Source organism: Erigeron canadensis, chromosome 6 (assembly GCF_010389155.1).
Source record: "Erigeron canadensis isolate Cc75 chromosome 6, C_canadensis_v1, whole genome shotgun sequence".
In the NCBI taxonomy this organism is placed as follows: domain Eukaryota; kingdom Viridiplantae; phylum Streptophyta; class Magnoliopsida; order Asterales; family Asteraceae; genus Erigeron; species Erigeron canadensis.
In genome coordinates, this window is record NC_057766.1 from 34982074 (window position 1) to 34996053 (window position 13980).

Consider the following 13980-nt stretch of genomic DNA (forward strand, 5'->3'; position numbering starts at 1 on the left):
CAACAGTGTTTGTTTTGAAATGGATGGATGAATCAAACAAGTAAACATTCATTTTATAAGACTAGGAGTTCAGAAAAGCAACACCAGATGTCAGTTTTCATATTTTTACATAAAGCAAATAGATGTGTTTTTCCAAAGTGTTTGAAAAATTACATATGTATATATGTGCATTGTCAAACCAATCCAATAAAATCTTGCATACGCCAATTCTTCACTTTCTCCTATCTACATTACATCATGTAATTTCCCACTATTTGTGATGCAAATGTTTCAAAGAATTTAGAAACCAAAGAAAGCCCTCACCAAGAATGACTAATTAATGAAACTCGATCTGCAAAGATACAATCTTATTGTACTACACAAAAATCTCCTCAGTACCCTCATCTCTAAGGACCTTCACATCCAATAATATGCCGTTCACTCAACCTTAATCCCGTTATCCCGTAACACAAGCAATGTAATACTCCGTTTACAGTCCCCAGGGATTGTATATAATGATACCAAATTCTACCTTTTTTTTGTGGATATAGACACATTCAATTAAACTGTAATACAAGGTGTTTCAAAGCAAACCGGCAAGTAAAGCACCAGGATCTGAGGCTGAACTTGGTGGAGTAGTGAGTTGAGGTTGTTGAGTCACAGCTGGCCTAGAGGCAGTGGGAATGCTTATCAACTGTTCCTTTATAAATTCCTTCAACCTGTGTGGGCATATAGTGACATGTACATAAAAAACACTGCATATGTTACCATTATATTATACATATATAAGTATATATATATGTGTATCTATGTATATTTTAGAACGGCATTATATATAATATATATGGGTAACAATCCGGTAAGAACACTTTTAGATTAAGAACGGTGATAACACTTAAAAACATCATTTTGATGCATTAAAAGTCCATAAAACTAACATAGTGTATAACTAATTATCATTATTTAAGTGTTTAACAACACATTGATCCGTCAAAATCGAAAAAATCACGTTTTTTGTTGGATGCATCATTTTGAAGAATATGCATCCAAGATGGATGCACAAAACAAAAAATATGATTTTCTTGATTTTGACATGCCAATGTGCTGTTAAACACTGAAATAATAATAATTAGTTATACACTATATTAGTTTTATGGACTTTTAATGCATCTTATTTGTTCTTATTTTAATTTAGTTCTCATTTGATGATCACCCTAATATAATATATATATATATTCCCTTTGATATGAAACCAAAAAACATACTCGAATGTTAGTGTGGGATCCCCTGATGCCACTGTCATGCGGAGTTGGGTTCTGTCAGCAGGATCTGTTTCGATTCTTACCTGAGAGCGCGAGAAAGAAGGAAGAGTTTGTAAGGTACGGTTGTCTTAAGCTACTTAAAAAGTTACCATAACGAAAACACACCAGGCATAACATGGCTTGTGTAGTTTCAGAATAGAATGTTGTGGTTGCAACTAAATTACTAGGATTTGGATCCTGAAAATAACAAGGATTGTAAGTTAGGCATCTGTTAATTTTGTGTTTACAATGATCATAAAGCAACTTACCAGTCCAGGGCAAACAATAAGCCTCCAACTGTTCAACAAACTGGCCATGTCTCCCAATGACATTGGTCTTACACCTCTAACCTGTTCAATTAATACATGAAGAAGTTGCAATATCCCTTCCAGGCTTCCAGTGATATAAAGATGACAGAGAACAACACTTTAATATAAAAAGGTAATATCATAACAAATTAACAGACCACTTCTTGAAGTTTCAAAGGAGGTGCCGCCAGTGATCTCCACTGTGGGAAAAATTCCTCTGCCGACACCGGTATTGGCTGAAAAAACTTGTTCAGTACTGCAGGAAGCCGGAGCTTATTGTCAACCTGTATCCATAAGTAAAAAATCAATATTGCTGGCGCGATATGCTGCAGACATACATGTCCAAAAAGGCAAAAACAAAGTACAAAGACATACCAATTTGGTTCCAAACTTATAGGACAAGTCAAGAACTGCAACATCCCGACTTGCACGGAGATTTACCACTTCAAGTGGGCATTGAACCTAAACAACACAATAACAAATTCAACCATACAAGCTGGAATTCGACATTTCAAACAAAAAGTACCTCACCTGTGCTCGTGGAGGAATGATTTCGGGAACTGATGAGAGCTCCAACTTCAGATGGAATGGAGGCAGAATCGCCACTTGAACCGCATCTAGGGAAGACGTCGTTTTGTTTCCCAAAAAAAGGACAATGCGGCCTTGATGAGCTCGCCACTCTGCTTTTATACCAATCTGGTATAATAATATTTAATCAGAAATAATCAGATCATGTGATTCGAATCCATACAAACTTTAGAGAAGAGTACCTGCACATATGGATCCTCATATAGAACTCCGCTGTCTTTAAGGCACAAAGCATGAAATCTTTCTGCAATATCTCCCATTGGCTGCAACGTAAAAAATTTAATACATGATATTCAAAATCAATGAGGATAGCAAATGTGCAAATAAATGAACAGTACCTTTACTGCATTTTCCTGGTCTCCAACAGGTGCTAGAGCCAATGCATCATCTTCACTTAGAATTCCATTTCCAGAAACACTAGGAGGTCCTTCTATAGCCAATGGGCTTAAGAGATCTCCAAGAATCTCAGCATTGGGAGCATGACCATTTGTTGGAGGATGAGGTTGTGACTCACCTTCACCAAAAATCCCATTGGCTCGTGTCGCTTCTTGGTCCCCATAGTTATTTTCCTAGAAATTTACTCGAAATAAAGATCAACGTGCAATAACAAAAATGAGACTATTAAATGTCAATAATATTTCAATCCGCCTAAACCTCACCATGTTGTTAATGCTGGGGATCTTGACCATGGAAAGTTGGCCTACTTGTGGAGGGTCATTTGCTGCTCGGTGGTCTGTCACCACCAGAGCACTAGAGGCCTGTTGTGCTCGCAGCTTGATAGCACTTAGCTCTGCAGTATCACCCTCAGTGTCTTCGGCTTTCTTGATCAACGAGGACTTCAAAAAGGTATTCAAAGTCAACAGCAAGCACCATGAGTGTATATTAAATAAAGCCCTTCAATATATAAATAAATACAGCTCAAATGCAATATATACCTCACGCTCTGGGAACTTGGGCATTTCTGCCAATATATCCATAAGGGCTGCACCTTTCCTACTCAAAGCAATATACTCAACAGCTCTTTGCTGTATCTCGACATCAATGCAAGTTTCATATCTGAGCATTGCAATTTGTATAAAATATTAATTTTGCATTAAGCAACAAGTGTAACTCAAACAAAATATAAATTGTAATACTAAACTAACTTGCTAAATATTGCCCAAATCGATTTCTGCAACTCAGGGTCTGGTGGCTGTGAGTGCATCAAAATCTTAGCATATGTTGAGAGAAGAATGGAAACTGTAGGTGTCCTGGAAAACTAGGGATCTTAGATAATGGAACAACAATAATCACAAAAAGAACTAGCAGTAATAAATGGAAATTCTTTACGCACGAAACAGTAGGAAGCTTCTCATGTATAATGCCAAAAATTTCCTTTGGACTGCACCCAGGTCGCCTGGCCAAAAGGTGACTGTATTCTCCAAGCAGGTATGCACTAACCTGTTAAAATGCAGAGCCCCCATAATCGTCATCAAATCAGTCTCTTTTTTATAATGCACAATTAAACCGGTCTACCGAGATACAAGAAAAGTTTCAGTTTTTACTTTACAACATTAGAAATAAAGAGTGCAAGATTGGCAAGGGAGAAAATCAGTATATGAGATTGTTTAACTACTTAAACTATTTATAAAAGTTACCTTCACCATTGTCTCATGTATAGCAGGCTTATCAAGATACTCTCTAGCTTTCAAAGCTGCATAAGGCTAATAGATAATCCAAAGAATGTGAGTTAGTGAGGTGTAGGAACTTCGATAAGTTAACCACAAAGCCAAATAAATAAACCAAATTTAGTAAGATATCATCTAACCTGGAGGTCCTCATTGTTGGTTACAAATTGCACAACACGAAACCAAATGTCATCACTGACAAAGTCTCCTGCTTTGTCAATCAGCTGAAGAATAACATCCACATACCTGAAAAGTAATAATGAAACATAAGAAACAGATAACAGTGATTATAAATAACTGCAGCAGATATCATTTATCACGTACAAACAGCATACCATGATAAATCAGGAGCAAATTTCTCAGCAAGAATTGCAGCTTTTAAAGCCAACTCTTCACGCATTGTAAAGTCTGCTGTCCCAAGATACTGAAAGTATATGTATAACAGAAGCAGACTAAATTAGCTTCTACAAAAAGTTCTAAGTTTGCTATATCACAACTATAGGAAAACAAGTCCAATGAAACAGAATTATGACAGTTCATATTTAGCCAATTTTGGTACCTGCAAAAGTTCTTCAACTATGTCTTTAGCATTTGACACATCACACATACCATAAAGTAGATCTAATGCACGTCTCCGGATGCTATATTTGAGCAAAAAAATTCAAAGAGAAAGATAAATATGAAATTTTGGTTCATGCAGAAAAAGGTAATGTTATCAACACAAAAAAAGATACACACAAAAATGAAAGGATAAATTAATTTAACAGCAGTAAGTCTCACCTAATGTCAGGATCCTTCAGGGAGGTTATAATTTGAGCTTGATGTCCTTTAATTATGTCCTGAACATCTGTGACCATCAACATTCGAGTCATATTCTCCTGCAGGAACCAATTTGACCAAATAACACCATCAGACCATAGCAAGAAGACAAAATGCCTGGATACTTTGTAACAAAAGCATCAACATTTCAGATGAGCACACTTGTTGACCTATTTCATTATGTAAACTACTTACCAGACCAAGATAACGAATATTTGGCTCACGAACAGCAATAAATTTCCCCAACAACGCTACACATTGAGACATCATCTCTTTTTCCGCATCAAGATGCATTACCTGTTATAGGGTGGTTGAAGAGAAAATAAGGATAGAAGCCTTGATGGCCATCATTGAGGTTTAACTTCAATAGAGCTTTTTATCAGAAAGATTATGTTGATATACAGCTTACAAGAGCTAGAGCTTCAAATAAGACAGCATGAGATGCATTGTTCTTGTTAACATTTTTCACAACATCTGTTCCCATAAGTATTCTTTGAAGAACCTATCAAACAAGGAAGAGGCTTCATAAGTGATTTCCTGTTAACACCTTACTGGAGTTAAAATATAAAAGAAGAAACATCTCTAAACACGTACATCAAACAATGACCTTCTTGTGTTTGGATCTTCAACAGTTGGAAAATATTGAAGGGCCCTCATTGTTTTAACCTGCAAATACCAGGTTTTCTTATACAAGCTGTTACATGTACCGGGACTAATTTAATCAAGATCCACTGTCAGATCTCAACCACCATCTATCCCTCAATGAAAAAGAATTCAACGCGAAAAATATACAAACCTGAAGCCAGGGAGAAGGGATACCATAATATGTGTATTCTTGAGGAATATCTTGATTCTTGGCGAGCCTTTCCAAAACTTTAACACACTTCGGAAGACAACTCCAGTATGCTTCATGGTTATTAGACACCAAAGCTACAAACAAGCTCATAGATGATGTCAAAACGCCAAGATTTCGTTCATCTAAAAGTTGTGTCATCCGGTCTGACCTGCATATTTATCAAAGACTACAGTTACGAAAAAAATATAAAAAACTACAGATATTCATGAAAAGCTGTACAATATAAACACGCTTACCAGCCATCTACATTAACAACATCAGGATTTTTCCTAAACAGCCGTAGGAGACAAAGTGCAGCCTTTTTTCTTACCAGAGGTCTGCAGCTACTTGAGATCTGAAGTAGAAAGAAAACTGATCACTTGTTTATTTTATATATAGTATACTGAACTCCAAAAGTCAATCGACTTACAAGTAACTTTTGAACATCGGGTGCCAGTGATTCAGCGAATTCTCTACCACCTATATTGCCAACCTGTAAGACATGAACGGAAAGGTTAGTGAAGTTATTATTAAATCATCTGCTTTCACCACATAGTAGTAGAAATGCTACAAACTGTCATTCAAAACACAAATAGCTTGTGCAATATCATAAAACAAGTCCTGACTTGCAAATTATGAGATCACAAGTATGCATACCAGTGTCAATGCCAGGCACTGAAAAGTTTCGTTACGGCCGATAATGTCATTGCGAACTGTATTAATTGCTAATCTTAGAAAGTCATGATTCTCATTAAGCAAGCATGATGTCACTAGATACCCAACCTGCAGAAAATGCATCATCAGGATATAAAACCAATAACTAATTGGCAGATCAAAACAACTTTACAGCACACATAACATGAAACAATATTTAGAAACAAATAGGAATATGTTATGTCTACCTGCTTTTCTGGGTATTTTGGTGCAGATATCAAAGAAACGGCTTCCATATGACCAAAGTCCACATCATATCCTAGCATAAATATGTAAAGCATTTTCCAAACATACTTCTTCTTGTCATATGGTGTCAACCCCTATGTAAATAAATAAATAAATAAACATTCATTTACATATGGCAAGCCAACACATCAAGAAATGTTAAAATCACATGCAACTTTACATGATCACTGTCCATGAGATGTTTGGACGTCAAATAAAAATTATAAGCATGTATACTCTAAACTGAAAACTCCATGAAGCTTGTAGTCAGAATAATTGAACTCATAAAACGATAGTCCATAGTTGCACGTATAGTAATAACAATACTATATCGAGCAGTTATAGGCATCATTGATCATTAGCTAGCCTATGTCTACCTTCAAAATACTACCAAGATATCATTAGATAATTAGTTGACTATAACTAATCCGCAAGTCTACAATAGAATGTCATAAGAAGCCATACTCGGATCAAAACTGTAGGTTAAACAACGATTCCTCGATATTGTAATGTCGGTTCATCAGCTATTCAACTCCACCTGAGAGCTTTCCTGATGCGGTTAGCTCAGATGGGGCTCGTGGGCTCCTTATGGGCTGTGGGCTGTTGCAGCAAGAAGTCAATGACCCAGGATAAGCCGAAGTCAATGGGATTTTTGATAGTCGGCTGGAATTGGATATTTAGTTATTATCTGTTATTTTTATTTGTCATTATCTTTTACTTGTTTCAAAAGATACGGTTTCTTTAGTCCTTATCTCCAGGCTTAGGGTTAGTATTTATATGGGGTTTATTTTCTTTTGCAAGACAGTTTTTTAGTTTGATCTTTGAGAAGTAATGAAATCCGAGTCCAGTTTTGTTTTGTGTTCTTGGTTAGACTGACTTGTTTGCAAGGGAAATTGCATCAGTTGGTATCAGAGCTCAGCAAGATTGTAGATGGGTGACCGTGGGGGGCGCTTCTATAGACATCCCCGTAGATCCGCCGACCGAGGCAACGAGGATCATAGGCGAGACCCACGAGATATTGAGGAGATTGCTCGACTGCAACAACGGATCAGGGATCTCGAGCTGCAGCAGGACGACAATCATGGTGAGGAAACCGAGACTGATTCAGTCATCCGGGATGAAGGGATTGGTCCTCGTAATCCGTTTGAATATGATGATCGTTGGAACCCTTTTGCACGACGGGAAGATCGATCAGATCCATTGCGTAGCCTGGGAGTCAAGGTAGAAATTCCAGAATTTGATGGCAAGGCTCAACCTGATGAATTCATTGACTGGCTTCATACAGTAGAGCGAATTTTTGATCTCAGAGACATTCCCGAAAGGTACAAAGTTAAATTAGTAGCCATAAAACTTCGCAAATATGCTTCTCTTTGGTGGGAACATGTCAAGAAAAAGAGAGCCCAAGATGGACGATCAAAAGTTACAACTTGGGATAAAATGCGAAAATTATTACGTGAAAAGTTCTTACCCGCTAATTTTCGCCAGGAGGCCTATCTGGAATATCATAATCTTTCCCAGCGGTCATCCACCGTTGAGGAGTTAATTGTGGATTTTGACAGGTTGAGGATGAGGTGTGGGGCTGAAGAGGAAGAAGAGCAGGTCATTGCCCGTTTCTTTGGGGTCTTACGGCCTGAAATATCTGACATAGTCCAATTACAACCTTATTGGACCTTTCATGATGTTTGTCATTTAGCATTGAAAGTTGAGAAACAACTCAAGGTGAAGAGTAAGGCAACAATTACTAGAACCAACCCTCTAAAGTCTGATTTCTCACGGGGAAATGTGGGAACTTCAGTAGGTCGGTCCACCCCTACCAAAACCGAGACACAAACGAAACTAGAAACAACCTCTAACGCCTCTCCAGGAGCACCTCGAGCACCAAGGTGCTTCAAGTGCGGGGGGTTGGGTCACTTAGCAAGAGAATGCCCTAACACTCAGTTAGTTACCCTCACTGAAGACCCGCCTGTTTATGATACAGAAGAAGACCCATCAGGGGAAGAACCGTCTGAGATAGTTTATCCGGATAAGGGTGAGGCTCTCATCGCTCAACGGGTCTTGAGTACTTCAACGACAAAAACCGGTAATGATACTCTTTGGCTACGACATAACATTTTCAGAACGAGATGCACGTCCAAAGGTAAGGTTTGTACCATGATTATTGACGGGGGCAGTTGTGAAAACATGGTTGCCACGACAATGGTTGAAAAGTTAGGATTGAAAACCGAACCACATCCGGAGCCTTATCAGTTGACATGGTTGAAAAAGGGTAATGTAGTGAAGGTTACTCAACGTTGCTTGGTTCAGTTCAGTATCGGAACCCGTTACTCTGATGAGATCTGGTGCGAGGTAATTCCAATGGACGCATGTCACATTTTATTAGGAAGGCCATGGCAGTACGACAGACAGGTGCGACATGACTGGTTTCATAATACATATTCTTTTAAGAAGGACGGGGTGAATGTCACACTAGCGCCCCTTGATATCCGAGAGGCAGGAACAGAAGCTCTCATACTTAGCAAATCAGCATTCCTTGATTTTACGCGGGTTACAAAACCAGCCATTATGTTTGCCATGGTAGTTTCTGAAGTTAATCCAGTCAACACCACCGAACCTGATGAGATCAGACCGCTTCTAGCTGAATTCCAGGATGTTTTCCCCGCTGAGATTCCAGCTGGATTGCCACCTATGCGGGATATCCAGCATTGTATTGATTTCTTTCCCGGAGCGAGTATCCCGAATAAACCCGCGTATCGAATGAGTCCCAAAGAGTATGATGAACTACATCGACAAGTCACAGAGCTCCTTGACAAAGGTCTAATCCGGGAGAGCGTGAGTCCCTGTGCTGTCCCCGCACTTCTTGTACCCAAGTCAAATGGAGCATATCGTATGTGTATTGATAGTCGGGCGGTCAACAAAATTACAATTAAATATCGGTTCCCCATTCCACGTTTTGAGGATTTGCTTGACCAGTTACATGGTGCCAAAGTGTTTTCTAAAATTGACCTTCGATCTGGGTATCACCAGATTCGAATGCGGCCGGGCGACGAATGGAAAACTGCATTTAAAACTAGGGACGGCTTATTTGAGTGGATGGTCATGCCCTTTGGACTATCCAACGCTCCTAGTACATTTATGCGTTTAATGAATCATGCATTCAAAACACTGATTGGTCATTGTGTTGTCGTATATTTTGATGACATCTTAATTTTCAGCCGTGATTTTAATGAACATCTCTATCATCTTCGACAAGTCTTTTTAATTATGCGGGAACAAAAGCTATACGCCAACAGTGACAAGTGTTGTTTTATGTCATCAGAAGTGTTATTCTTGGGGTATCTTATTTCAGGTAGTGGAATACGGATGGATGAAACCAAGATTGAGGCAATCACCACCTGGCCCATTCCGACATCTATTCACGAAGTTCGCAGTTTTCATGGTTTAGCTTCTTTTTATCGCAGGTTCATAAGAAATTTTAGTTCTATCATGGCGCCTATCACCGATTGTTTGAAGGGACAGTCATTCAAGTGGACACCCGCCGCAACCCGGGCTTTTGAGGAGTTAAAAAAGTGTGTCACAAATGCGCCTGTCCTTGCACTTCCAGACTTCCAGAAGACTTTTCAGGTTGAGTGTGATGCCTCGGGTTTTGGTATTGGAGGTGTTCTTAGTCAGGAGGGGCGCCCAATAGCTTTCTTCAGTGAGAAACTTTGTGAGGCCAAACAAAAATATAGTACTTATGACAAAGAGTTCTACGCCATAGTTCGAAGCTTAGAATATTGGCGGCATTATTTGCTATCTAATGAGTTTATTCTTTTTTCAGACCATCAAGCCTTAAAATTTATTCAGGGGCAAAGTAAACTGAACCCTCGACATGCAAAGTGGGTTGAGTTGTTACAAGATTTTTCGTTTGTCATTCGACATAAGTCAGGAGCCACTAATACAGTTGCCGATGCCCTAAGTAGACGCAGGGGGCTGCTCACGTCTCTACAAGCCCAAGTGAGTGGGTTTGATAACTTACTTACATTATACCCAGATGATCCTGATTTCTCTTCTCTTTGGGTTAATTGTCGAGCTAATCCTATGGGCGAGTATTCTCTACATGGGGGGTTTTTATTCAGAGGAATTCGGCTGTGTGTTCCTAAGTGTTCTATGCGGGACGCAATCATTTTGGAAGGACACCAGGGAGCTTTGGCAGGCCATTTTGGGCGTGACAAAACTCTTAAACTTGTCAAGGAACGTTTTTATTGGCCCAAGATGAGTTCAGATGTGCATCGCGTTGTTGATCGGTGTCGGACATGCCATATTGCTAAAACACATCATACGAATGCAAGGTTTATATACCCCACTCCCTGTTCCCGAGGGTCCATGGGAAGATGTGAGCCTTGATTTTGTTGTGGGACTCCCAAAGACTCAAAGGCAAAAAGATTCAGTTATGGTTGTTGTTGACAGGTTCTCTAAAATGGCTCACTTTGTTCCTTGCTCAAAAACATATGACGCTAGTCAGATTGCTCGTTTGTACTTTGCTGAGATTGTAAGGCTTCATGGGGTACCCAAGACCTTAACTAGCGACCGCGATGTTAAGTTTGTGGGACATTTTTGGCGAACATTGTGGAGGCGGTTGGGTTCTCGACTTAATTTTAGTAGTGCTCATCACCCGCAGAGTGACGGGCAGACAGAAGTGACCAACCGAAGCTTAGGAAATTTGTTACGAAGCCTTGTGGGGTCTAACTTAAAGCAATGGGATCTGGTACTACCTCAAGCTGAGTTTGCTTATAATCGTTCTAACCACAGGTCTACTGGTATGAGCCCGTTTATGGTTGTTTATGGACGCAATCCGTTCACTCCATTGGATCTTACACCACTGCCAGCTACTACTCAGTTTAGTGCAGAGGGAGAAGATCGGGCTGCTCAAATCAAGCTCATACATCAGCAGGTTCGTGATAAAATTATCAATAATAATATTGTGTATCAAAGGAGGGCTAACACCAGGCGGAAGAGAGTGGTGTTCAATGAGGGTGATCTCGTATGGGTTCACCTCAGTAAGGAGCGTTTTCCCGGGGGACGGGCTGGTAAGTTGCAACCCCGAGCTGATGGACCATTTAAAGTGTTGAAGCGGATAAATGACAATGCTTACAAAATTGAGTTACCAGGACACTATAATGTTTCAGCAACTTTTAATGTAGCAGATCTTTCTCCTTATCTTCCTGAACAAGATGATCCGTTTGACTCGAGGACGAGTCTTTCCGAAGAGGGGGAGAATGATGCGGTTAGCTCAGATGGGGCTCGTGGGCTCCTTATGGGCTGTGGGCTGTTGCAGCAAGAAGTCAATGACCCAGGATAAGCCGAAGTCAATGGGATTTTTGATAGTCGGCTGGAATTGGATATTTAGTTATTATCTGTTATTTTTATTTGTCATTATCTTTTACTTGTTTCAAAAGATACAGTTTCTTTGGTCCTTATCTCCAGGCTTAGGGTTAGTATTTATATGGGGTTTATTTTCTTTTGCAAGACAGTTTTTTAGTTTGATCTTTGAGAAGTAATGAAATCCGAGTCCAGTTTTGTTTTGTGTTCTTGGTTAGACTGACTTGTTTGCAAGGGAAATTGCATCATTTCCAGCCACCAGCAATGTAATAGAACCTTGCTATTTGCCAGTCATTACATCCTCGGCCATCAAGCGAATATATAGATACACTCTAACCAGTCGCTACTCACTACACTCGTTCCGAAAACATCAAGTGCTATTCAATATTCATCCAGTTACATTTAAATTTCATTTATCTCATAACTTAGGCTCTTAACTTAGACATAATGTAATGTAGAGACTACTGATTTCAATTGACTAGACCTAAACAAGCAAAATTCACAAGTGCACAGAGATAATAAAATGTGTGTATGTATATAATATATGTATATGTATATGTGTATATATATGTGGAGAATTGAAAGGAGAGAAAGAGAGAGACCTTTTCATTTTTGAAGCGAGTACGGATATGACCGAGCTCTTTATCAACACGAAGGCGTTCTTGTTCTTTGTTTTGGCAATTTCGGATTTCGGATATGAATACTGACAGACCTCTCATCCCTGACAACGCCATCTCCGGCTAATAGCAGATCCAGTGTTATTAATACTATTGGTGTGTGGATCGGAAGGAATCCAATTGGAATCGGAAAATGCAGTCAGTTGATCAATCAATGTGAAATCAAATTTAATATATAGATACAGAAGACTGTGTATATAAGTCAGAGTGTATGATCTAGAGAGAGAGAGGGGAAGAAAGTGAGACCGAGCAAAATTCGGGAAGGACCGTCAGTCAGCTTGTGACAGACATACACAATACGACTACGACTCCCCGTTTACCTTTCCCTTTTTTTTTTTCAAACTTTTTATTGTTTAGATTTTTTATTTTGAACTCACGTATACCAAAACTAGATTAAACTCACGTATGCGGGGAACTTAAACAAAAAATAAAATAAATATAAAAAAAATTTCAACTGACGTAAACAATAAAGTTATAGTTTATAAATTGATGTACGGCAAATATATTAAAGCATGACTAATGATACAAACATATTTATAAATCATAAAAGTCTTTTGTATGATATATATTTATTAATTTATTAAATATAATATAATAAATATTTTTTAAAAAAATAAACATAATATAATAAACAATTTCATTTGGAAAAAGATAATTATCATTGAATTAATTAAAAAAAACATAGTTTGATATATAAAAACATCTTTGTACTCATATAGAAAGTAAAAAAAAATATATTATAAATAAAATAACCCCCTGTTGAAAGTTACATGGGGATAATTATCTAAAATGCCCTTAATGGTTAAATTACACCATGAGTCCTTTGTCTTAAAAAATATCTTCAGTAACCATTTACATCATCAATCATCTACATCACTCGACGTTGCCTCTACCACCAACCGTCGCCTCCACAACCACACCGTTGCCGCCATAACCACCATCGTATTTACGCGGATAACGTGCTAGTGATTGATGATTATAATTGGTGAATAAGATTATGTATGGCAAAATAAATATAACAACTTAAATGAGAAAATGATAACTCATTAAAAATCCAATGTGGTAAAAAGCTAAAAAAAAGTCATCTATGAAAAAATATATCATTTCTTAGTTATATATAAAGAATTTATTTATTTTTACTAAAATATAAGTTCACGATTATGGAAATGATGGTGATAACAATATAGTTTTTGGGATTGAAAAACATAAACAAATACAATATTAGTTTAAGGGAAAAATCCATAAAAAGGTAACCTATTTACATGAATTTCTTATTAAAGGTAATCTATTTTGTTTTCGTCTATTTAAATGATCTTATTTTCAAAAAATTCCTAATAAAGGGTATCTCGTTAGTTTTTGACAGACGAAACTCGTTAAGTGCCACATCATCGATGCCACGTCATCGGTTTTGCTGACGTGGCACTTGACTTTGACCGGTCGAAGTCAAGTCAAGTGCCACGTCAGCAAAAATGATGACATGACATCGATGACGTGGCATTTAACGAGTTT

The 13980-nt window shown here is 38.2% G+C and overlaps 1 protein-coding gene across 1 annotated transcript; it reads right to left on the bottom strand.

Moving 5' to 3' along the window:
- Positions 1–90: 90 nt before the first annotated feature.
- LOC122603094 (AP-2 complex subunit alpha-2-like) lies at positions 91–12786 on the bottom strand. Its single transcript, XM_043775708.1, has 27 exons — positions 12397–12786; positions 6400–6531; positions 6155–6280; positions 5928–5990; positions 5755–5852; positions 5459–5666; positions 5257–5328; positions 5072–5164; positions 4858–4959; positions 4624–4721; positions 4403–4484; positions 4179–4267; positions 3984–4089; positions 3814–3879; positions 3510–3616; positions 3322–3426; positions 3112–3232; positions 2836–3012; positions 2515–2745; positions 2359–2439; positions 2120–2284; positions 1964–2050; positions 1747–1872; positions 1550–1630; positions 1407–1478; positions 1245–1324; positions 91–698 (listed from the first exon to the last, which is right to left on the bottom strand). The coding sequence occupies exons 1-27, from the start codon at positions 12526–12528 to the stop codon at positions 563–565; spliced, it is 3036 nt and encodes a 1011-aa protein (XP_043631643.1). The 5' UTR covers positions 12529–12786; the 3' UTR covers positions 91–562.
- Between the last annotated feature and the right edge of the window lie 1194 nt (positions 12787–13980).

What these genes read in the sequence shown, in the direction of transcription:
- LOC122603094 (XM_043775708.1), bottom strand. Translation starts at nt 12,528, where the DNA reads ATGGCGTTGTCAGGGATGAGAGGTCTGTCAGTATTCATATCCGAAATC. An exon ending in CAAAATACCCAGAAAAGCAG is followed by an intron (nt 6,281 to 6,399) that starts GTAGACATAACA and finishes CATTTTCTGCAG; the next exon opens with GTTGGGTATCTAGTGACATC. An exon ending in TCCCCAGCATTAACAACATG is followed by an intron (nt 2,746 to 2,835) that starts GTGAGGTTTAGG and finishes GTAAATTTCTAG; the next exon opens with GAAAATAACTATGGGGACCA.